General features: G+C 30.1%; 1 protein-coding gene across 1 annotated transcript; it reads left to right on the top strand.

Moving 5' to 3' along the window:
- The first annotated feature begins 16 nt into the window (after positions 1-16).
- Positions 17-25,013, top strand: sigmar (Tumor necrosis factor alpha-induced protein 8-like protein sigmar). The gene is given in 5 exon segments (XM_029318947.2): positions 17-444; positions 20,694-20,772; positions 21,693-21,970; positions 22,861-23,118; positions 23,120-25,013. Coding segments are annotated over 4 exon segments (690 nt in total). The 5' UTR covers positions 17-444; positions 20,694-20,714; the 3' UTR covers positions 23,216-25,013.
- Positions 25,014-25,026: the final 13 nt, after the last annotated feature.

Genomic DNA, 25,026 nt, shown 5'->3' with positions numbered 1-25,026 from the left:
AGTTAGCTTTTCGGAGTACGATGCGAAGTTGCGCATCTATCGCGTCTCCCTAGTTCCATCGTCCCTCAGCCAATCACGCGTGCGCTCCGCTCGCCGGCGTCATGGCAACCGGGTCGCGCGCATCTCGAATCGCAACTCGCGACTACTCGCAGACGTCGCTCGACCGTGCAACGCGACGGACGTGTTTATAGAGTGTGGCGCGACACCTGTGACGTAGTTCTCTCGCGAGGCGCGCGTCAACATCACGTTTTCCCGCCGTGTCGCGACTTCGCGCGATCTCTCTTTTCTCCCTCTCTTCCCGGGAGTACGCGTGAATCAAAGTGACACTTGGGCGATTCGAGGATAATCCGGAGCGATCGGAGCGTGCGGCACCTTGTGCCCGTGGAGAAATTTCGTCCCTTTCGCAGTCGGGTCGCGCTCCCGCGACCCAAAACATTAGCAGAGGTTAGTACTTGCGAAGATTCAAATCTGTAGTACGTGTGTATATATATATATGTGTGTGCATGCGGTGTGAAATTGTCGCTCGTCGTTGCGTGCGAAGTTGCGCGATATACTCTGTCTCCTTCTGGTTTGTCAATTTATTCCATCTTGATTAACCGCGCGAAATAGCGTGGCCCCTTTTAACGTAAACAATTTAACGGTACAGTTGCTTCCTCTCTTCTAAAAGTTAAATTTTGTTCGTTCGTGTTTATTGAAAATTTTCGATGGCACCTTTTATTTGTGCCTTTCGAAATGTATACAAAGTGCGTAATTTAAATTTTTAAAAATACTGCGTATGTATATGCGCAGTATAGAGTAATTTATAAAAGTATCAATTTTTTATATAGTAACTATACGTATACATATATGATTTTGAGGTTGTGTAGAAGGAATCGACCGCTCTTATTACCGAGAAATTATTTTATTGGAATGACTCATTTGTCCCGCGTCGCGTGTTTCCGGGTTAATTCGTTAACGGGAGTTTCTTGGACATAGTCACGCTGTATGTCCGGCGAAAATAACTAATAATAATAATAATATAATAAATAAAAACAAATATACTGAAAAAAATGTTAACTTGACTAAACTGTTCAACTAAGAAATAATTTTTTGTTAATTGAACAATATTAGTATTTAAATCAAATATACATTTTGTTACATTTAATATGTTATATTATTTAATTTAAATATTTCTAAATGTTTAATTAATAAAATAATATTTAGTTGATGAATGATTTAGTCAAGTTAACAAATTTTTTTCAGTGTATTTGTTTTTATTTATTTTATATTATTATTATTATTATTTATATTAATATTATATTATTAGTAATAATAATAATAAATAGTAATAAATACATTTACTTATAAATATATGATATACGAGAAATTAAGGGAAGATAGAGAAATAATTTGTATGGAAAAAAATTAAGATTAAAGAGATTAGATAAGGAAGACGCAAACAGAGAATGTTCGATAACAAAAAATTGATATTATCTTGGTTCTGAATATTATATAATGAAGTTCAGCTCTTGATTCTTTGTCCCTGCAAATAAAAACCCACAAAGGAAAAAAATAAGCTTTATCATCGAGATCAATGAATGTCTCTCTTTCTCGAGTACCTCTTTAATATCTCGTCTTGATTAAAGTTTCCCCATTCACCGTGTCGAATCTCATCCACGCGGATTATCTCTGCGATGCTTAGGAAAATGACTTAAGTCAAGTTTTCGAAACAAATTTAAAAAAAAAAGATATTTCTAAGCGATTAGTAAAATTCCTATCGTTACACAAAAAATATCGACTATTTTATGCTACATATGTCTCAAATCATTTGTTAAATATTTAATTACATAATATGTATAAAAATATATACAAAGTAATAATAATATTACGACAAAATATGATAACATTGTGATTTATAAAAGACATTTTAACTTTTTCTATTTGTCCTAAAATGTACAACATTTTGACATCGCCCTTTTATATGGAATATCGAAATTTTCTCGCATCAATTTCCGACGAACCTGCGGTGATTTCCGGCGTTTCGACAGCTTGACGTAATCGGAGACGTTAAAGGTGTGTTCATTTTCCCCGCGGTTTTTCTGTAATGTTATTTTTATCAGAGACTTCGAATATTCTATTTTTAGATAGTTGATTTTTATTTTTAATTCTGGAATACACATGTTAAATAAAATTTTATTGTAGCATATTATGTATATAATTGAAAAGTATAAACTTTTTCTTTAATTTTATTAAGTTATTTCATAAAGTATTTATGACACGTACGATTATTATTAATATACAATTTTTATAGTCATCCGGACTCTCTGTCTCTTGTAAGTTTGATAAAAATAAGTTTTTTAAGAATGAAATTGTCCTCCCCTCTGCTTTTTTCTCTACATTTTTATAATAATTATTAAATTTACCGTTGGACGATCATTATGTCGCTCCATTTATTTAACGATTTTAATTATCTCACTCGACCTTAATACAAGAGAGTGCACTATCACATTAAATAGATCGTCAGTTGATATATGTGTGTCGCGCGATAATTTTTATTCTTTACGCAAACTTTAGAAGCTAAAAAGAAATACATAAAAATTTCTAATAATAGGAAGATAAGCAGCTATAATTTTGCTAATAGCTTTGTGAATCATCACTGTAAATTATCAGTATGATAATGTATAATGATAAATGCAATCACCATTAAAGTATAAGAGAAAAGGAAAGTGTACAAAAATAGAATGTAATTAGCAGATACCTAAATTATTATCGATTAGTCTGATATAAATTATTGGAGAAGCAAATATACAGAAGATGAAATACTACATAAATATTTATTTCCTAATTAACAATTTTAATCGAATAAAAATCGTATAAGAATTTTTGGTATCATAAAACTTTAGGAATCGATTGATTCATAAAATTATCAATTAATTGCTGTTTAACTATAAATCACGAGATAGCTCATTCATTATTAGTACAATATCAGAACGAATAAGTGTGAATTCGTCACTCGATAATTTAGTGATATCTATTTAAAAGCACATTGGAGAAACTTACAAAAAAAATCCATTTCAATATACATATATATTCTAAAAGATACATCACGCGAACTTTTCTGATTACATATAAAAATAGACGCCGATTAAAGTGAATTCGCCAGAATCATTATCGCGAAAACGTAGCTGATCAAAGAGATTAAATTGCAGAAATCTGTAACGCTACAAAAGAGAACCGGATACGTTTTGCAACGGGGCGAGAAGTCATTTTAATTGCGTCATTTGTTCGTCGCGATTTAATGTCGCACCATTTAGAAAAAAAGAGAAAAAAGTACGATGCTTTCGACAGCTAAAATGCCTTTCATTCGAAATTAACACTTCAAATCAATGTTAATTACGTTGACACTGATTGTTTACCGTCTCTTTTACAGCTAAAAGCAAGAGGTGATTTGATAATTTAATTACAGTCAATCGATATTGCTGAAACTGTCCACTAAATTGTTATATATATATATATATATATATATATATATATATATTTATATATAAATTTCTCTTTTTCTGTGCGCGTATATGTTTTTAGTTTTATATTAAAATCTTGATTAAAAAAGGAAGAACATTACGTTGAGTTGACGCTATAGTTAGCACTATAGTTAGCGAGGTCGAGGAAATCGATCTTTACAGCCATGTCACTTGATTTTATTGTTTTTTTCTTGTATTCTGTACTATAGTACAATTATGCAAATATGGTAAACCCACGATTACTTTAAACTGAATTGCAACCTAGTTTTAATGTTATATCGCGTTTAAACGTTAAAACCAAAGATATAACTATCGCGATTTTCTGTTCTTTTATTTAATTAATTAGATTTAAAAAAAAACTATTTTTGGTTTTTTTACGATAAAGATTTTATTTCTATAAAATTCTATTTTTAATATTTTATAATAATGATTTAATTAATTTAAATGAATATATCAAGCATTAGTACTGTTGAATATATCTTTTCAAATAAAATATGATATCGATGTTCCGTGTTTTTTTCAAAAGTATCAATATATACAACCGATATATATCAATATACTTGAATAATTTTTATTTAGAGATAAACGCCTGAAAGCTCCATCAGCCTGACGAACAAAATCAATGATCGTTATAGCGTGAAATCCGTCCACAGTGCATGAATTTCAACGGTGCGGATATGTGCACTGCACAGGTTATCGGCAAAATATTGAAAATATGAAATGCGTGAAATATTTTAGTTATGTTTTTTAAAGTGCGCGAAATAAAACAAAAACGGATATAATCCTTTTTGAAATTTTTTTAACTTTTTGTGACCGAAAAAATATGAATATAATATATAAGCTTATTTTTAACGAATTTCTTCGAAATCAGTCTAATAATATTTAAAAATATTGAGATTAAAACGATATTAAAGTGTCGAATATTTTTATAAAACTTGAAAGAAAGAATATTCAAGATTGTACGTACATTGTGAAATCGTCATGAAAAAAGGGTCATATTAATATATTATAGATATATTAATATAATAACTAATAACATATTTAATTTACCTATCTATGAATTTTATAATATCTAAAAATTGCAATAATTAATTTATTCTGAAAGCAAAAGCGAGAAAGAAATTTTTTTAAGAACAATTTTTTTCTATGCCATCATATTTTTGTCTCAATTTAATATTCAATGTAACGATTACCAATATCTTGGTAATTAAACTAAAATTCCAAAGAAGAGTAAAATCGAACAATTAGTATATAGGTATAGAGATTCGATTGCTTTTGAGTAACGACAATTAGCGAATAAAATTCTTTCTTCCGGAAATTCGAAAAAATATGATCGGTCTCGACGTTTTCGCGTTGTTCGAAAAATTTATTCATTAAAATAAAATTTCGAAACATCCCTAACATTTAAACATACATAACAATTAGTGAATAAAATTCTTTAGGAAATTCGAAAACTATCGGTCTCGACGTTTTCACGTTGCTCGAGAAATTTATTCATTAAAATGAAATTTAAATATTACATATAATTAGATTTACTATCATACGAATTAATTCATATCAAAAAATATTTGATATATATTTATTCGTAGTAAATAAAAATACAATAATATTGCAAAAGAATTCTGATATTATTTAGAAAAAAAGTTCTAATTATAAATATAATAATTTTATCATTTTTAAAATAAATAAAAAAGCCATTTATCTAATAATAAATACGGCGTTAAATATAGAAATAAATAATTCCTTACACAAAATCATTTTACATAAAATTTTAATTAAATAAAATTTCAAAATCATAACAATTAGCGAATAAAATTCTTTCTTCCGGAAATTCGAATTAAAAAATCGATCGGTGTCGACGTTTTTGCGTTGCTCGAGAAATTTATTCATTGAAATGAAATTTCGAAACATCCTTTTGTAGTCTGGCAAAGCCAGATACACGTCCCGGGAGAGGAGGGAAGCGTGTGAGAGCAAGTTTTCGAGTGCGTGCAATCGCGGGCCGTAAATAGAAGAAGCTATAACGAGTAAAACGCGATGAATGAGGCTTGTTGTTAGCGCATTGCCCGCGTTCTCGCGTCCAATTATGGAGGAACGCGATGCACCGGTTTTTCATAATTGCGCGGCTACGTGTCGCGTATATATTGCGTTTCCCTGCGTTTCGAGCGAGTAAACGCTCGCATTAAATCGTCGGATTTCTCGAAGCGCGTGCGACGAGTCGGCACAAACCGGATAGGAGACCCCTGAGAGTTCTAGGAGGAGAGGCAAGGAAATTTATATCTTCCGCGAGCTGGCTTTTTTTTCGAATCGCGTTTTCCCTCCTTCAAGCAGCGGGATAAACGCTGGAAGGGACAGGGATGTAATAACATTACTGATGAACTGCGGTTTATTCGCGAACGAAAATCGTAAATATATCACGTGATTATAATTTCGAGAATTGTCATCTGCTCGTTACATTGATTTTGTTATACATTGTTTAAATGTGCTACTGGCATATGAGTATTATGCAAGGAATAATGATAAATAGCAAATAGCGTAACGATTTAATTAATTATTAATCAGGACAGAAGTATATATATACATATATTTCTCACTATTTTTCTTTTTAGAAACAAAACGTTTTGCAAGTAAATATTTCATATCAATCAATTTCTAAAATATTTTATTTTATTTATACGACTATATATTTCGATTTATTTAATTTTAATTTTATTCCTTTATTTATTTAAAATCTAATTTAATTATTAAATTATATAACAGACTTTTTGCTCGTCTTTTTGACGTTCTAAGTCGCTCGATATTTTTTTCGCATTACTTACAGTTTGGTTGCAAACTTCGAGATAGTTAGACATTTTGAAAGTTTTATACGATACTAAAAAGCACAATATTATATACCAAATATTTCTGCGCATATATGCAAATATGCACACATATATAAAACAGGTATGTGTGTTCGCGTTGCGATCGATGTAATTCTCGTAATAACGATGATATGCAAATGCTATGTTAATTTTTTCTATTATCGCAACCTTGCCGTGTACGGCAAAGTAATATTATATATATACGTATACATATCTCATTTATGATGTGTATATGTGTGTTTTTTTATTATTCAAGCACGCGCGGAATTCGTATCATCGCTAGCCTTGACAAGTATATGAGAAAGAAGGTAAAGTTATTGGTAAATATATATATATATATATATATATATATATATATATATGTATATATAAAGATTGGGTAAATTAATGATTTTTTAAAACTAAGTTTATTTAAAGTTAATTGATTATAAAATTAATTTAGTTAAATTAAAAGTCGCACGAACAAAAAATTAACTCAGTTAAAGTTAAGATGAAATTAACTGAAGTAAATTGAAAGTTAATTCTTAAAAACATTTGTATTAAATTAGAATTTTGTTTAATTCTTTTAAAATTTATAATAACAAACAACAAAGAAATTTTGATTTTTATATAGAAATATATTTTTTGGGGAATTACAATTGATGGCAAATGAACATAAAAATGAATAATACTTTATTTTAAAAATAATACGTTTATAATTGAAAAAAAAAACAATAATGATATTCAGAGATAAAAGAAATTTAACTTAGAAAAGAAGTTAATAACTAGTTAAAGTTAAAAATTAATACATTTTAAATTAACTAAGCTAAGTTAAAAGTTATTAACTTTTTAACTTTTTTTAAGTTTTAATTAATTAACTAGTTATTACCCAACCCCGATATATATATATATATATATATATATATATATATATATGTATATATGATGTCTTAAGATATATACTATTATAGTCATTTAACACCTTGTATAATAATTGTATTTGATGAAAATTTAATTGAAGAGAATTATGAGCTTTTTAATATTAAACGTCCTTTTCTCAACCGCTCGAATTATGGACTTGTATTTAATTACATTTTGATGCCTCAAACGTAAATTGCTTGCTTTTAATTAAGAGCGAGATGCGTCTGATAAAAAAAGATTTGTTTAAAATTAATCCCTATAAGGCTTGAAAAGTTATTGAGAAATAATAAATGAGTAATTTTTTAGAATATTTTCTTAGTAAAAAAAGTTGATAATTAAATGTGATACATAATATAATTGATTTTCATAACCTCTCATGTAACTTCTCTCTTCTAGAAATGAGAAAATATTTTTATAAGCGCGTATTAGAATTAAAAGAAATAAAAAAATCTTTCTAACATATAATGAATAAATCCGCATATAAAATTCCTCGCTAAAATATAAAATTAATTTCAAACTTCCTTGAGAAAGGGGCTTCTCGCTATATTCTCCAGCCTTTCTTTTCCAGACATCTCGCATTTAATTAGAGAACTTAATTAGAGATCTCTCTGGCAAGAGAAAGATGGATTTGTATACGCTTTAGTAGCTGAGAATTGCAGAGGCTCTTATCTTGTTTTACGTATCTTTTCTCTGAATTCTTATGTATACTTGGAAATATGCGAAGGAGTGTATTAAAATCAATTCGTATACACACGTGTTTTAGTCGCGCACGAATGTCCTTTATTATATACGGATAATTTTCTGCGAGGTCGTTTATAATTCTCTCGCATGGCCGAAAGAGAGGTTTTGGCGGGAAATAATATGTCACGTCTGTTATTTTTTTTTCTTTTTTTTTTGACATAACGATCGGTCGTATTTCGCGGTCCTTGGCCGAAGTTTTCTCCCTTCTTTCTCGTGATTATTCGTATATATATATATTTTCGCGCGTGCCTACATCTCGTGTCTGATATATTTGCGAATAAAATGGTATTTATAGCGCGTTTACAATCCCTCTTTTTCAAGATTCTTATGCGAAATAAAAATCGAAGCATATACTCGAACAATATTAGCTATATACATTAATTTTACTTAATGAATGCAACGGTAAATAAGTAAAGTTATGTTGCGAAACATTGAAACTGTTTTAATTTTCTCTGAGAAGCAGAAAGAAAATCAATCTTTCTTTCTCTCGAGTTGAAGATTGAGAATAATTGTGAATTAATATTGTAATGCAATATCCACTGTTTGTAAAGCCAATAATTCTCCGTTCTTCGTTTCTTCATTGAAATAATTATATATATATAGATAGATACTATAATAATTATATGTATATATTACAAAATAATTTTATATTACAATAATAATTATTTATATTACAAAATAATTTTTTGGTTATCTTGATACATATAATCAAAATTTATGTATATCAAGATGATCTAAAAATTATTTTTTAATATAAACTAGAGTCACTTCCGCGGCAGCAAAAATAACCGCATTTATTTCCAGACAGATCATTACGAGATGCGAATATGCATGCCATATGTACAGTAACCACCCGTCCTTTATTTTAGAGGACAGTTCTTTATTTCAAATAGCTGTCCTTTAGATTTATTCATTTATTTGAAATTCAATTTTGTTCTTTATTTTTTTATTTAGCGTTTTAATAAGCCGTAGTATTTAACATGAGAATTTGAAAAACGAAAATAACAAAACTTGTTATCTGGCATTTGCTGTTATCTAAATAAAATTATATAATGATCATTATTTTGTTAATTGAACATATGTTACTATTTAAGTCAAATATACGTTTTATTAGATTTAATACATGTTACATTTCATTTAAATATTTTTATATGTTCAATTAACAAAATAACATTTAATTGAAAGGTTTAGTCAAGTCAACTAATTTTTTTTTCACTGTATACAGATAATACATATTTTTATTATCTATATAAAGATAAGATGACGCCAAAGTTTTATTTATATAATTTTATTTAGATGATAGCAAACACTGCATACATATTATAAAATTATATAATGATCATCATTTTGTTACTTGAACATATGTTACTATTTAAATCAAATATACGTTTTGTTAGATTTAACATGTTACATTTCATTTAAATATTTTCATATGTTTAATTAACAAAATAATATTTAATTGAAAGGTTTAATCAAGTCAAAAAATTTTTTTGTGTATATAGATAATACATATTTTTATTATATATCTATATGTATAAAGATAAGATGACGCCAAAGTTTCATCTATATAATTTTATTTAGATGACTGCATACATATATGACACGCAATCTCGCCAAGTCGTCTTTAACAGTTTGAACCGCGTGCGAGCTTTTGTGTCTCGCGGAATATACGCATAATCCCTCCTTTAAGTCTGTCTCTCACCGAGAGAACTCCGTAGAGAACTCTTGTTAACGACCACGTGGCTCGCGATGCGTGCGAGCGGTCATATGCATATGCGTGCGACGAGTGCCTGTACATTAGTCCGGGGGCAGGTGGTGGTTATCCCGAGCGCGAGGATGCTCAGTTTAACGAGGAGGGGTAGAAACGACATGCTGCCGACCAGCTGTCAGTGGCGGCTGACAGCTGCGTCTTAGGGCGCGAAAAGAAAACGAGCGCGCAACCCGAGGGTTCGTTCGGTGTTCAGTATTGCGCTGCGAAACATTACGTATGCAGTTTTAGCCGGTCCTCGTCCACGATCGATCTTTCCCGTGGAAAAGTTTCTCGAGCGCGAAAAAACAAACCAAACGCGTTCTGCTAATTCATCCGTTCGATCTGTTTCGTTACGAATAATTAAAAAAATCTTTGGAATGTGATATAAATTTGATTTGAATTTGAAAAAAGTGATAGTTTTGTAGCTTGAATTTTTTTTCGGTAATCGCGATTGAAAGAAAGAAAAGGGATTATTTTATTGTATGTGCGCAATGAAAAAATATTTCTCTGTGTAGGTAATTATATTAATTATTGATAATTGTTGGTTTTTATTTGATTTTTCTCTCTCTTGCGCATTAACACAAGTTTCTATTTAATATTTTACGTCAAATTGTATATTAAATATTAATCTGCGATTACGATTTCTCTTTTATCTTGGCTTTTGGATTAAAAATATACACAAAGAGAATTTTCTCTTGGAAAAAATTTACCTTGAAAATCATGGTAATTATGGGACAATATAGTATTGGAAGAATTATATAAGAATTTCTCTGATTAAAATATTAATATAAAATATTAATATATAATAGTTAAATTTTACTATGTATACATAATAAAATTAATGGAACATATTTGATATCTTATTGCGGTAGATACTAATATTTTTCATTGGTAAATATTAATCAGAGAAACATGACGATTTTCAGGATAAATTCTAAGAAAAATATTCTCTCTGTGTAGCAACTTGATAGAATTCTCTTGATTATAAATTGTATAGATGTATAATTTTTTTTTACAATACATTTATGCGCAAGTTTCTCGTTGTAAGAATTTTTATTTAAGGGTATTATTAAGCATAGGGTTTTTTACGCTTATAATAAAAATATACTTGCGCGGTACTAGAATAAAAATATGTGCAGCATATATCGATACTTTCGATATAAATAATTACTCTTCAGCATTTACATACTTTCGCTATTTCTGCTAAACAGGCAATTCTCCGTCTTAAGCAACTTTACGATGATTAGCCTCTTCATTGAAAGTCGCTCATTTATTCCCCGTCACTCTGATTGACCTCGCTATATATCGACATATTTCCGTTTCATTCTTCCGATCGGCGTACGACGTTTTCCATTAAACGATCGTGCTAAATTTACGGATATCGGAAAATGTTGATTGTTGGTCGCACACTTCGTCCTTCGACGTGTCGTCGCGATAATGGGAAGTAGATAATGTTGGCGACTAATTTTAGAAATGACAGGTTCGCCCGCGGAAACTCACGATGTTCTTACGACGTGTCATTAAAAAAAATGCATGCAGATGCATTGCATCTCAATATGTATTTCTGACAGAATTAAAAAAACATATTCAGGCATGAGGAGGACTGGCAAAGGATCAGAGATATTAAATGCAATGGAGAGTTATCTTTAAATTTCTTTATATTTATTTTGTAATATTTAATTTAATTTTAAAATAAAATTAAAAATTTTGTATTAATTCCTTTTGTAATGTTTAATTTAATTTTAAAATAAAATTAAATATTACAAAATAAATATATAGAGGAATATAATAAAATTAAATAAATCTTTTATCATATAATAATAATTATGTTTTAATTCTGTTGCACACACCTAATATCAGGGAGCCTTTCTCTCCGATTTATTATTTGAGAAATGAAATTTGCAAACGAGTCTCCCTTTCTTTCTGCATCTCTCTTTCTCTCTCTACGAAGATCCTTATTTTATTTAACGAGCATAGCTTATCGTTGCTGCGATGACGTCGATGTAGAACGTTTAACCCATTGACGTAAATGTTAAACCCTATTCTGCATGAGAAAAGAGGGAAAGAGAGAGAGAGAGAGAGAGAAACTGTGCGCATGTGAAGAGAAACTGTATCGAACTAACGCACACCATCGAAATTTCGGATGCGCACATGTATTGAGAACCGATAATTACGTTTACCCGTATACCAGCTAGTAGTTTACGGAAGCATTGTTTCGTGTTAGTCACCTAGAGGGAGGGTGATGGGGGATGAAAGAGGACGAGAGTTTGCCGAGTGCCGATATTGCACAGGCACTCCGAAACCACCGTAATTTCGATAAGCGCAATTTTGATACTGTGGACACGGGTAAATGTATCCGTTGTTTCGACCAGCCTTTTCCATTGCCACGAAATAGACCCGACAATCATTTTCGCCTGCTATATGTCAATATCTCTTGATCCCTTTTTTCGGAGATTTAATCGTCGACGTGTTTTCATTTTTTACTATTTTATTATATTTATAAATATTAATAATAATATATAATAATAATAATAATAATAATATAATAATAATAATAATAATAATAATATATAATATATATATTTATAATAATATATCAAAGAGCTGAACTGATATAAAATATCTACTGTTTAATGAGAAACTTTTTGCTGAAAGTATATTGCTTAAAAAAGGGGACAGAGTTAAATTTAATTTTATTTTTCCTCAATTTTACGATAATTAAAAAAATATTTAATCTGTAAATTAATCCCTTCTTTTCCACGAAGATTGAATCGACGTGTTGATTTTTTTTACTATTTTATTATAATATTATTTATTATTATCAAAGAGCTAAAATTATATAAAATATCTGTTGTTCAATGAGAAAGTTTTTTGCTGAAAGTATCGCTTAATAAAGGAGACAGAGCTAATTAATTTAATTTTTCCTCAATTTTCCGATAATTAAACAAAATTTAATATACGCGCTTTTTTGCTCGCCGAAGGAAGAATCGATTTTCAAGAATATGTTTGCGAATTTTTGGGTTTACTAATACGAAGAAACATTGCAATATCGAATATATGTTAGGAAGATTGGAGTCGCATCCCCGAGTGATTTTCGTGAAATGACTAGGATTCTTGTGAAATGTTGTGTTTCCGGGAAAGCTCACAACATGTACATATCGAATCAGGTTGGATGTGGTAGGGCGACGGTAAATTGAATCAATCAGGCGAGATACACGTGCTTATTTATAGCTAGCGATCGAATATTCCGAAGACAAGCCACCTGATGGACGGTCTTGAAAGATGCATGCAGGAAAGAAATAGCCACATCTAAAGAAGGACTCCAATTTATTCCGGTTTATATCATATCGCGAAATAACCGGACGTGTTGGTCTTTTTTTCTCGCTCGATGATTAATTTCTCACAATCAAGTTCTCTCTCATAAACATTTATGCGCATATATATTTCTATATAATGTAATAAAATTTCGGTGCCAATTTAGGTGTTTCCTTTTCTTCGCTAAAAATAGATGTACCTATATAGAATTCAATCATCCAATACACATTTTTAGACGTCTGCGGGATTTTTTTTAGGGAGGAGCGTGATTGAAATTTTTTAAATTAATGTTTTTTATTTTTTTACTTCTTTTTAAATTAATTATTTTATTTTAATAATGTGTAAATAAATCTCAGTGTCAGAGGGAGAGCAAATGTTTAATTTTTAGCTGATTCCAGAGGGGGATAAACGCGGACGTCTATGTGCATATTTATTACGATTTGTTTGTCGAGAATTTAAAATACAATTTAAAAATTTAATTTTTAATCGCGATACTTTTAAAATACGCAAAAAATCATCGACGAAAGAATTCATTTTTTATTTCGTTGTATACATATATGTATAATTAATTATTATTAATTCATTAATAATTATTTATTTATTTATTATTATTGTTATTCATTCATTATTACTGTAATTTTTTCAATTATAATCGTAACAATTCACAGCGTGCGCGGAATTTCGCGTTTACACGTCGAGGATATTATTCGTCTCATATTTTTCCCTAAGAATTGCGCAATTCAACGAATGATCGGCTATATCGAGATGGCGTTTGAATGAGCACACATACGCACAGGTGCCAGACAGCTTCGACGATTCGTTGATGGATTGAGAGAGAGGAGAAAATGTCCGGCGATCGATCATTCATATAACGCGTTCTCTCACGCATCATTTCTGCGACTCTGTCGTGAAATAGTCAAATCCGAGAGAAATCATAATTCGCGAAAGTGGAAACAAATTGATATTAGCCAAGAATTTTTCGAATTATGGAAATAAAAATAAAATCGAATTTTTTCTTTTTTTTTAATTTCGTGAGAGTATTTGAGTTTATATATTTGAATATCGCTATTATCTACTTTGTTTGATAATATTTTATTTACACACACATTATTATGTATATTATTTTATTTTGATCATTGCTAAAGATAGAAGAGAAAATTGAATAACGAAAAAATCTGCCGTAAAATAGTCAAATTTGAGAGGAACTATAATTCGCGAAAGTGGAAACAAATTGATATTAGCCAAGAATTTTTTGAATTATGGAAATAAAAATAAAATCGAATTTTTTCTTTTTTTTAATTTTGTGAGAGTATTTGATTTTATATATTTGAGATATTCGAATTATGAAAATAAATTGAATTTTTTCTTTTTTTTTTAATTTCGTGAGAGTATTTGATTTTATATATTTGAATATCGCTATTATTATTTTGTTTGATAATATTTTATTTACACACACATTATTATGTATATTATTTTATTTCGATCATTGCTAAAAATAGAAGAGAAAATTGAATAATGAAAAAATCTGCCGTGAAATAGTAAAATCCGAGAGAAATCATAATTCGCGAAAGTGAAAACAAATTGATATTAGCCAAGAATTTTTCGAATTATGGAAATAAAAATCAAATCAAATTTTTACTTTTTTTTTAAATTTCGTGAGAATATTTGATTTGATATATTTGAATACCGCGTTATTATCTATTTTGTTTGATAAAATTTTATTCTTATATTTTATTTACACATACATTATTTTATTTCGATCATTGTTAAAAATAGAAGAGAAAATTGAATAACGAAAAAATCTGTCTGATAATGTTGCCAATGCGCGGTTTCCTGTAAGACTTCCCAATAGACAAGCTTAATCGAATTTCTGATGAGAAAAAGAGATTAAAAAAAAAAGAAGAAAGAAAAAAATTGAGGGTTTTATTTTACATTTGAGAGTGAAATAGCATTTCCATAGCAAACAGGAAGATGTATATCACAAGGGATTACAACAAAAAGTTATAAAAAAAAGTAATATTCGGTCCCAGAATCCACACAGATATAAAACGTATAAAAAATAGAGTACTGCAGCGAATATTTTCTAAGATAAAATTCAGTCCCTTGGGTCGCATGAACTTGCCTTCCCATATATTATTTGTATTTTTTTAGGGTCTCCGATTTTTTAAGCTTTCCAATTCTTTCTTATTTATTGTTAGGACACTTAAGAGAGATCCCTCTGTAATATTAAATGAAAAATCTCGTTTATTGTGCATGATGACGTGATCTAAATTTTCGGAAGGCCGATTATTTGTATTTTTTTAGGTTCTCCAAGTTTTTGACCTTTCTACTTTTTATTTATTTATTGTTAGTACACTTAAAAGAGATTTCTCTGTAATATTGAACAAAAAATCTCGTTTATTGTACATGATAATGTGATCTAAATTTTCGGAAGACCGATTATTTGTATTTTTTTAGGTTCTTCGATTTTTTGAGCTTTCTAATTATTTTTTATTTATTGTTAGTACACTTAAAAGAGATCTCTGTAATATTGAATGAAAAATCTCGTTTATTGTGCATGATCTAAATTTTCTACATATAACATGAATTAAATTTTCGGAAGGCCGATTATTTGTATTTTTTTAGGTTCTCAGATTTTTTAAGCTTTTATTATTTTTTATTTATAATTAGTACACTGAAAAATCATCTCTCTGTAATATTGAGCGAAAATTCTCGTTTATCGTGCATGATAAAGTGATCTAAATTTGCTAAAACGTGATCTAAATTTTCGGAAGGCCGATTCTAGCTAATCGAATCGCTCGAGTTTTTAATCGATTAATCGACCGTTTGTTCGGTCGTTCAAAAATGAATGAGAGTCTCTGGCTCGCCTTGACGCTCCTTGCAAATCGATTCAACCAAAGGTATAGAGGCCTTATATTGCGCCCCCGTGAACGCGTGTGTGTGTATATATATATGTAACATATATATACAAGCGTGCCTCTATACGGATGTCGCCGACTCGCATTACATTTCATTTTCAGCATTAGGATCGTTCGCACTCGTTAAGACGAATTGTACGAATAAGGGAGAGAGGCTCTCGATTATTTATATATATACAGTACTCTCCATAAGTTTGGAAACATCTTACATTTTATAGTTCAACAATTGCATGGCAGTGATCTGTCATAAATAAAAAAATTATTTAAATATTTTAAGTTTGTTTTACGATTTATTCATACAAAAAATCTGCACAGATCTGTCAAAAAGATACTCTTAATTTACCTTACATTTTATAGTTAAACAATTGCATGGCAGTAATCTGTCATAAATAAAAAAAGTTATTTAAATATTTTAAGTTTATTTTACGATTTATTCATACAAAAAATCTGCACAGATCTGTCAAAAAGATACTCTTAATTTAAGAGATAAATTCTTTAAAAAATATTCTTTAATTAGATATTCGTAACATGCAACAATATAAATTTAATGGGATGTTTTTTATCAGTATATTATTTGAAATATTATTTATCGTGATAACAAAAAACAGTCTTACAAATGGACATTTGTTATTTATTGCATACAATACCCTTTACAAATTTGGAAATAGTTTACATTTTACAGTTAAACAATCGCATGGCATCGATCTATCATAAATAAAAATGTCATTTAAACATTTTACGATTTATTGATACAAAAATCTGCACAGATCGCTGCCATACGATTGCTTTAACTGTAAAATGTAAGATGTTTCCAAACTTATGGAGGGTACTGTATACATGCCAGGCCTGCACAGCAGAAAAATTTGTGTTTTCTTGTTAAAAACAGTCCCCGTGAAAATTTTTGTGCTAAATATTTAACACATTTATGTGTTAATTTAACATATTAAGTACTGTTCTGTTAATTGAACTTAAATGTTAAATTATTAAAAGAATTGAAAAAAATGTAAAAATAACACAATGTGCATCTATTTTTAATTTTCACAATAAATATGTTCTGCTTTATTAGTGACAAGATTTTTCTGTTAAAATTTACAGAAAAAATGTTGATTTTCTATTCTATAATATAAGTGGGGACGATAAAATCTAAAATTAACATATTTTTTTGTTAATTTTTACTTTAAAAGTATGTTAATTTTACGCAAAATTTATTTTAAATTATTTGAAGTTTTAATTCATATTATGTTAAATTAACACAAAAATTTCTGTGGACCATTTGGGACATGTGATATCTGTTAAATTTAACAGAAATTTTTCAACTGTGTGGGCGCGCAAATCCGAGAGTTGGTGAAAAACATTTTAATTACGTTCGCAAAGACGTGAAATTTCAATAATCTCTTAAAATATTTCTTACGTATATTTACAGGCAGATTTGTATATATAGATTTAGAGCGATATCATATTTAAAGATTTCTCGTAAAAAAAAATTAACAGCATCCTCGAAACTGTTTTTGAAAGTCTCTTTTGATGTCAAGGTAACACACTGTGCAAAAGACCGTGGCATTTATGAGAATATTTACGAGATACGTAGATTCAAACGATATTTTTCTGTAATCTTTCTCCGAATAAATAAATGCAAAACTCAAAATTTTTCATTTCGGCATTTATGATTTTTTTATACGAAGTCTATTTTTTTTTTATTTCCGCGTGTTCCTTTTATTATGAATAAATTTGGAATTAGCGCGAATTGATTCATATCGTTGATGGTTTTAATCTTTGAATTCGTTATTAGCAACGAAGCATAATTAATTTTATCTCGACTGGTTTTGGGAGGAAGAATCGGATAATTCATTGGACGATTCATTTGATGTGTGTGTGCATTTTGAATAATACAATGGTTGCTTTGTTTTACGATAATGAACCGTATGAAATTGCACGGATGGAAAATTAGATTTCTCATTTGTTGTACCATTATCTTCTTATTTATCTCTATCAAACATTTTCCGTGAAATAATTTAATTAAAGAAAATTTCAATTCAATTCAATAATTAAAGAAAATTTTTAAACGACAAATTTTAATATATATTTTTTCAGCGATTTTTAAGAATAAATAATATAGAATATTAACTGCTGCATTATTACAAATTTCTTGTTTTACATAATATTTGCGTTATATTTGCAAATCCATTATCTTGTTTAAGAAATAATGTCGCACAAATACGATGCGCAACGACAGAATTTTTTTAATTTATAAAAAATATAAATACATTAAATTATATAATGACCAAAATAAATAATTATAAACAATGTTTTATTAAATAATTTTAAATACATATTTTTTACAAATTAAAAGACTTAAAATAGTTTGATATGCACCATTATTACACAATAATATAAAATGAATCGCGAAGACAAGCGAGTAATTAACTTTATAAATAATAAATTAACACAATTATAAATTATTCTCCGTTGTTCCATCGTCTGATGTCTCCCTCGGGGCTCCTTTTCCTCCTTGTCCTCTTCGTTCTTATTTGTCCTTTAATGCTCCTTTATGACACTTAGGTACACAACATTCACTCGCGAAAATACGATTAATTATACCATCGCGCGACATTTTATATAACACTTTATTAATAGTGATGTTTATCGCAGAAGACGCGCACTTTCATATTTTATTGCAACTTTATTTCATATTCCGCTTGTAAACAATAGTGCGTTATATACCTACATGTCGGAAGAAAGAGATATCAAATATCGCGTAACAATTAATTCATTGAAATCATCAAATATTTAACGCAATGTAAAATTATACGGAATATTCTATTCCTCGAATTTCAAATTAATTATTTATAAATGTCATAAATTACGATTGATATGTATCACGGCACGCGAATCACTTGATTCTACGACTCACATGTATTACTTTCTCCGAAAATAATTGATAAATCGATAACTTTCGTCTAACTTGACGAAAAAGTCAAAACGTGTAGCGATTAATATTTAATTGTGAGGGAGTCTATTTTAAGAAATATATACCTATTGTATTATATTCTATCGTCTACACTGAAAAAATGACTGAATTAATAAATATTTATTCGAATACTGCCAAATAAATCATTTATTTGAAATAAATAAATAAATATTCATTTGTTTCGAAAAGGATTTTCTTCTATCAAATAAATATTTTTCATATCAAATCAATATCATTAGTTTCAAATAAATGATTCCTTTAGCAGTATTGAAATAAATACTTATTCGAATTCAATAAATTTGTTTTCAGTGTATAAAGATCGCAATAAAACAATAATTTATAATATAATTGGTTTACGATCCTACTTGAAATGTGTAAAAATCGCGCGAAATATGTATTTACTTTGATAAGATAGGCGTCGTGTCAGTGCATTTGCGAGTTAATCGTGGGAGTTAATTATTCGCATGGATTAACAGCCTTCGATTATTCGGAATAATCGCATATTTCCTTGTACCTGTCGTAATCGTGTCTCGATAGTTAACGTGACGTTACACACGGAATACCTCGAGCTTCCTGCGCGCTCAAGCCTCGCCGCACAAATGACAGCACGGTGACGGCATGTAAACATTAGCGCGCTTCAGCGCTATATTTAGTCGCAAAAGCTTCGAAAATTTCGGAGCAACACGAAGACTGAATATTACAGAAAAGTTTAACATAGTAAATATCAAGTGATTGCATAAATGCATATATATGGTATTAAATTAAATTATATAATTTCAATTTTCAATCACATTTTTCTACGACTATATATATATATACTCGTATAACATGAATTGGTATTTTATATGATTTTTTCATTAATACATATATAACAATATAACATATATATATATATAGTTTTGTCCAAAAATATTTAGGAAATATTTTAGACAATTATGTAATCCTTATTAAAACTCATGGATAAATTAAATTATTGCTTTAAATGACTGAAAATAATTAAAAAATGAAGGAACTGGCTTCAAAAATGTTGAAATTTTTTATTATTAAATTGAGGACCATTTCATAAATGTATTTCCATATTTTGAAGCCAGCCATATTGTGAATTTTTATTATGTCGTAACACAATTTGTATTCATTGAATTACTATGATAGCTTACACAATTTATATTTCTGCAATTATTATTATGTACAAAAGTACGATATATTACAAATACATTGATATTATTTCATGATATAATAAAAATGAATTAAAATTATGTCTTGACATAAAATTATTTCAAAATACACAAAGAAAGATACAGCTTACGTGGAATTACTTTTACATCAAGACATAACTTAATTTTTATTATGTTATATGACATAATGAAAATGAATTCGAAAAACTATCTTCTTCAGTTAAAATCTATTAAATTTTTATTTTAAATAAAAAAATCTTATTAAATACCAAAACGGTGTGCTATATCAAACGATGAAAATTAATTTATATCGTATATTTTATCATACCCTTTTGTAAATATGCCATTATTCTTATTTAATACAATACTTGATTATTTGTTAAATTTTATAAATACTTTATTATTTATTTAATTTTCGAAATATATTTCCACAATAAAAAATTTAATAAAAGTCTCCCATGAAAACTCTGTGAAAATTTAATGCAATATTTACGTCGAATTTTGATATCATAATAAATTTTATATATATTTCCAGTTATTGTCATAAATTTCTGTTGAATTTTTTTAGGTGGCGTGGGGCACAGCCGTGATGGAATTGCAGAGCTGGTTGCTCTATCATTTAGTGACCGTCACCGACTGTAATCAAGGTACTGAGGGGATACATGGTTTCGTCGTGTCTCGCACATCTTCATCTTGAATCCACAAGATTTGTGTTACGCCAACGATTTGTCATTTTAACCCTTGGTTATTTTAGTTACGTTTGCCTGAGTTTGCCGGACCATTATTCACACACGCGCGCACAGCCCTCTCGCCGCTTCTTTATTTAATTTTCCATCCCACTATCGCGATCCAGAGGAAACGGTGGTCTACCGATGTTTGACGGTGAGTTCATCATACGAAAAAAGAAAATATGCACGCACAACAACGTGACCAACACAATCAAGAACTTTGTTGTGGTAGCTGATGCTCGAGATAAGACGCTTTCGCGCCATTCTCAGGACGTCGAAATTATAATGTCTCGTCTCTTCCTAAGAATATCAGTTTTTTTTTCAACTTTCTACTTATGTGTGCCACATTCGACCGTGCAATTCTTTTGTTCTTCCGCCGCTCGGAATGAATTATTAAACTACAGATTTGAGGGAGAAAAGGAAATGACCCGCTTCTTCACCGCACATTTAGCGGTGATTGAGGCGTGTTACAGATATGTTAAGCGTGCGATTATATATTATATTGTAAATATATAATTTTTATAATTATTTACATAAATTTAGAAAGTGTTCAATATAAAAATTAAGTTTTCAAGGAAATATTGGTTTTTCTAGCGTTAAATACGATGGTAAAAGTAACTGTAGTATGTATATGACTGTATATGCAGAGAGAAAAAATTTATATTTATATATCATATATTAAAAACTTTTATCGGACGTGGGAGAGAACGGTTTTGTCTCGAGCGAATAGAACTCGGGATCTCACGGTCGCGTTTAGTGCTAAACAAAAGGGAGAATGCGGGTCAATGCGCTTAATGTATATACGTGCGGCAGTCGTTTACTGTGCGAAAATATTGCAGTGATGCAGTCGGCGAACGCAATCGGAAACGGCGGTGGTGGATCGTATACAACCGGAAGCGGAAGTCGCACTCGCGATTTAGGACTGCGCGCCCAGAAGAAGCTTCTGGGTCGCATCGTGTCCACTGGTGCCGGCCGGTCGCTCTTCATCGACGACGCCACCACGTCGTTGCTGGATAATCTCTACAAGCTGATGGAGAGCGTCACCAAGAGCAACCCGCACTTGGACAAGAAGGAACCCGAGAAGGTCCTCAAGAACATCGTCAAATTGTCCATTAAGGTATACCAAAGGATTCAGCACCTCAGATTCCTCGAGCTTTCATTTCTCATGATATGTTCCGCGAGTTTGAAGAGCTGATTTAAATAAACCTCTTATTTATACTGTATAATCTTTAAAGTTAAATATTTCCTTTTAATTAAAACATCGATAAATGTTGGGAGAGCAATTTGAATTTAAAATAATTTAGAAAATATTCAACGAAACTGTAGAGCCTCTCTATAATAATTACAAATTAATATCCGCATCGTGTGTGTTTATGTATATGAGGTAATAATAGATAAATTTGGTTTAATGAAGAAATTGTATACCATTTGCAAATTTTATCTCTTTTAATTTGCTTTGAAATTATGATTTAATTCGGGATCCAATTATCTTCATAATTAAGTGTTTCATAAGAATAAATTACTTAAACTTCGTATAAATATGTATAATTTGAATTACGATTTAATTTCTACAATATTCATTATCATGCCATTGATAATGAATATTGTAGAAATTAAATCGTAATTCAGATCATATATTTATACGAAGTATAGCTAAAAATTTATTCATTATCATTGACAATTGGCTGTACTAATAATTATATGTGATAAAATGCTAAATTTTAATAAAATATAGAACTTTAATTTGGACGACAAAATGATGAATTTAAAAAAATTCCAAGTTGGATTATTATTGATTGCAAAATAATATTAAATGTATATGTATGGTATACATTTCACGACTGCTTTGTGTATTTTGCATTTTAACTGCGATGTAAATTAATTATATAATTCATTTTGTATTTATATTCATACAGTATACATTTTATTAAGCTGAAATTTATAGTTGTCGAAATAAATTCGATAAGTTAAATTAATTGATATAAAATATATATAATGTATATATAGATCGGACTCGTGCAACGCAGTCATCAATTCCGTCCGAACGACGCCGTGAAGCTGGACGAGCTTCGGGAAGCTCTGGGCACGGTGGCGATGACGGTGGTGTCCTTCTACGAAGTCGACTACAGTTACGACCAGGAGTACCTGATAGGCTCGTTGGAACGTTGCCGGTCGATGGTGCAAGAACTGATAAAGCCGCATCTCACGGACAAGTCGTCACAACGTTGCGACCAGGTATTCGACTTCCTGGTGTATCCCGAAATTCTTGGACTCGGTATTCCGGTACGACTCCGAGCACAGACCCGTCCTCGGCATGCTAGTCAGTGATCTCAACAAGGCGTTGGACGCCAGGCGGCTTTGATTCTTCAAAGACGAAGTTGCACGATTTTGAAGCGAATGCGGACGACCGACAGGAAGCTGATCATCTTCCTCGGCAGCAACAAAACTTTCACAAAATTGTGATCGATGATGGATTCATCGACGAAGGAGGAGACGCGGATACGTTGATACACGCACGTTGTTTCACAACAAACGGACAACAATTGTTGTATACTTTCAGTATGTAACGACAGCATAGTTTCTTGTAGCGATAGATTACATAAAATGTGTTTCTTGCTCGCGACACGTCATTCTCACTAATTAGAGTAGCCGGCTCGAGTTACTCGGCGCGGACCACCCGCTCACTGATTTATGCAATAATTGTCTAATATTCCGCTTATATTTTAAGGGTACAGTCACATTTGCGTATGATGAGGTATGATATACATAATATTTATGTGCAGGATAAAATCGGCAATCCATACCAAAAAAAGAATTATAATTAGCTTAGTGAGTAAGGAAATAGAAGTGATATTGTCGCACATTTTTCTCTAAAATTGAATGCTAACGCGATTCAACATTACTTCTGTTTATCTTCATTTCGTTAATTATACAGATGAAAAGATCATAGTGTTTTTTATCTAGCTTAATTAAAATGTCTTAGAATGCAAAATTTTATTATATATCTTTATTTTTTATCTCTCAGTTATACATTAATTATTACGAATGAAGTTACCGTTATTTTAGATTCATCGATTCTGTCGTAATCTGATTTAGCAAATTCTACTTGTGATGAAACTATATGTAATATACGAATACAGCGTTACAATTATTGGGAGAAATAGTGACGCGACGAAAAATTTATTAGAATTGAACTCGAAGTAGATCCCAGTTTGCGATTTTGTTAAGCTATTCTCTGTCGCGAACTTAAGAATCCTGTTGCAGAAAGTTTGCATTCACCGCGTATCACGACTGTGTTGTAATATGATGGATCTTAATGATTAAGCAATGTTTTTTTGCGAAATTTACCAAATCCATTGATTGATCAATCGCTCGATCAAGCGTCGACGTGCACTTGTAAAGTACATCTCTTCCTCTCTTCTATTTAAATCTTGTATCAACGATAGTACTGTCGCGTGTTGTAATGGATTGCGTGTGAATAACGGATTACCTTTTGCGAGTTGAAAGAGAACGAGATAAACACGCGACACTGGTATCCTTTACGTAATCTCTCATTCCTACGATTTCACGTTTAGAGAATTTTACTGCTGATGGAACGAGATCGATACTCTTAAAAAAATAGCGTTATATATATTTAATTATTTAATATATATATTTTAAAGAGTTATAGTTTTATATAATGTTAAAAGATGCTAAAAGCCGCGTGAGCTCTTTTGGATTATATTTTATAAATAAGTTAGATTGCATCGCGCGCTGCATATATAGGTTTTTCAATTTTTATTCCAACTTTTTCATTTTTTTTTTTTTTTTCAAAATGTTATATTTCTCTTTGTATACCCGATATAGTAGAAAGCTAAAATATGTAAAAACGAGTTGCGAAAGTTAGTTGCGGTCGACATAGTTTGCTATTAAACGCTTTGTACGTGCGTATTTGTTACAAAACACTCGACTAAAGAAACAACTCCCACATATCCTATTTGACTCGTGATCTTGAAGAATATATTAGCGTAGAATATATCGTAAAAAAAATATAGAGGATTTTATCGACCTTTTTGCGCCTTTTGTACGTGGTATACACCCACTTTACACGTTATTTGTGATGATTGTCAATATTAAAAAAATGTATGGATACTATGTCATTAATACATTATTAACAAACATGTCAGTCTCGTA

This window comes from Nylanderia fulva, unplaced genomic scaffold, assembly GCF_048542155.1.
Source record: "Nylanderia fulva isolate GAGA-0341 unplaced genomic scaffold, ASM4854215v1 Scaffold37, whole genome shotgun sequence".
In the NCBI taxonomy this organism is placed as follows: domain Eukaryota; kingdom Metazoa; phylum Arthropoda; class Insecta; order Hymenoptera; family Formicidae; genus Nylanderia; species Nylanderia fulva.
The sequence above is the reverse complement of the archived record's forward strand: the minus strand, read 5'-3'. Positions and strand labels throughout refer to the sequence as shown.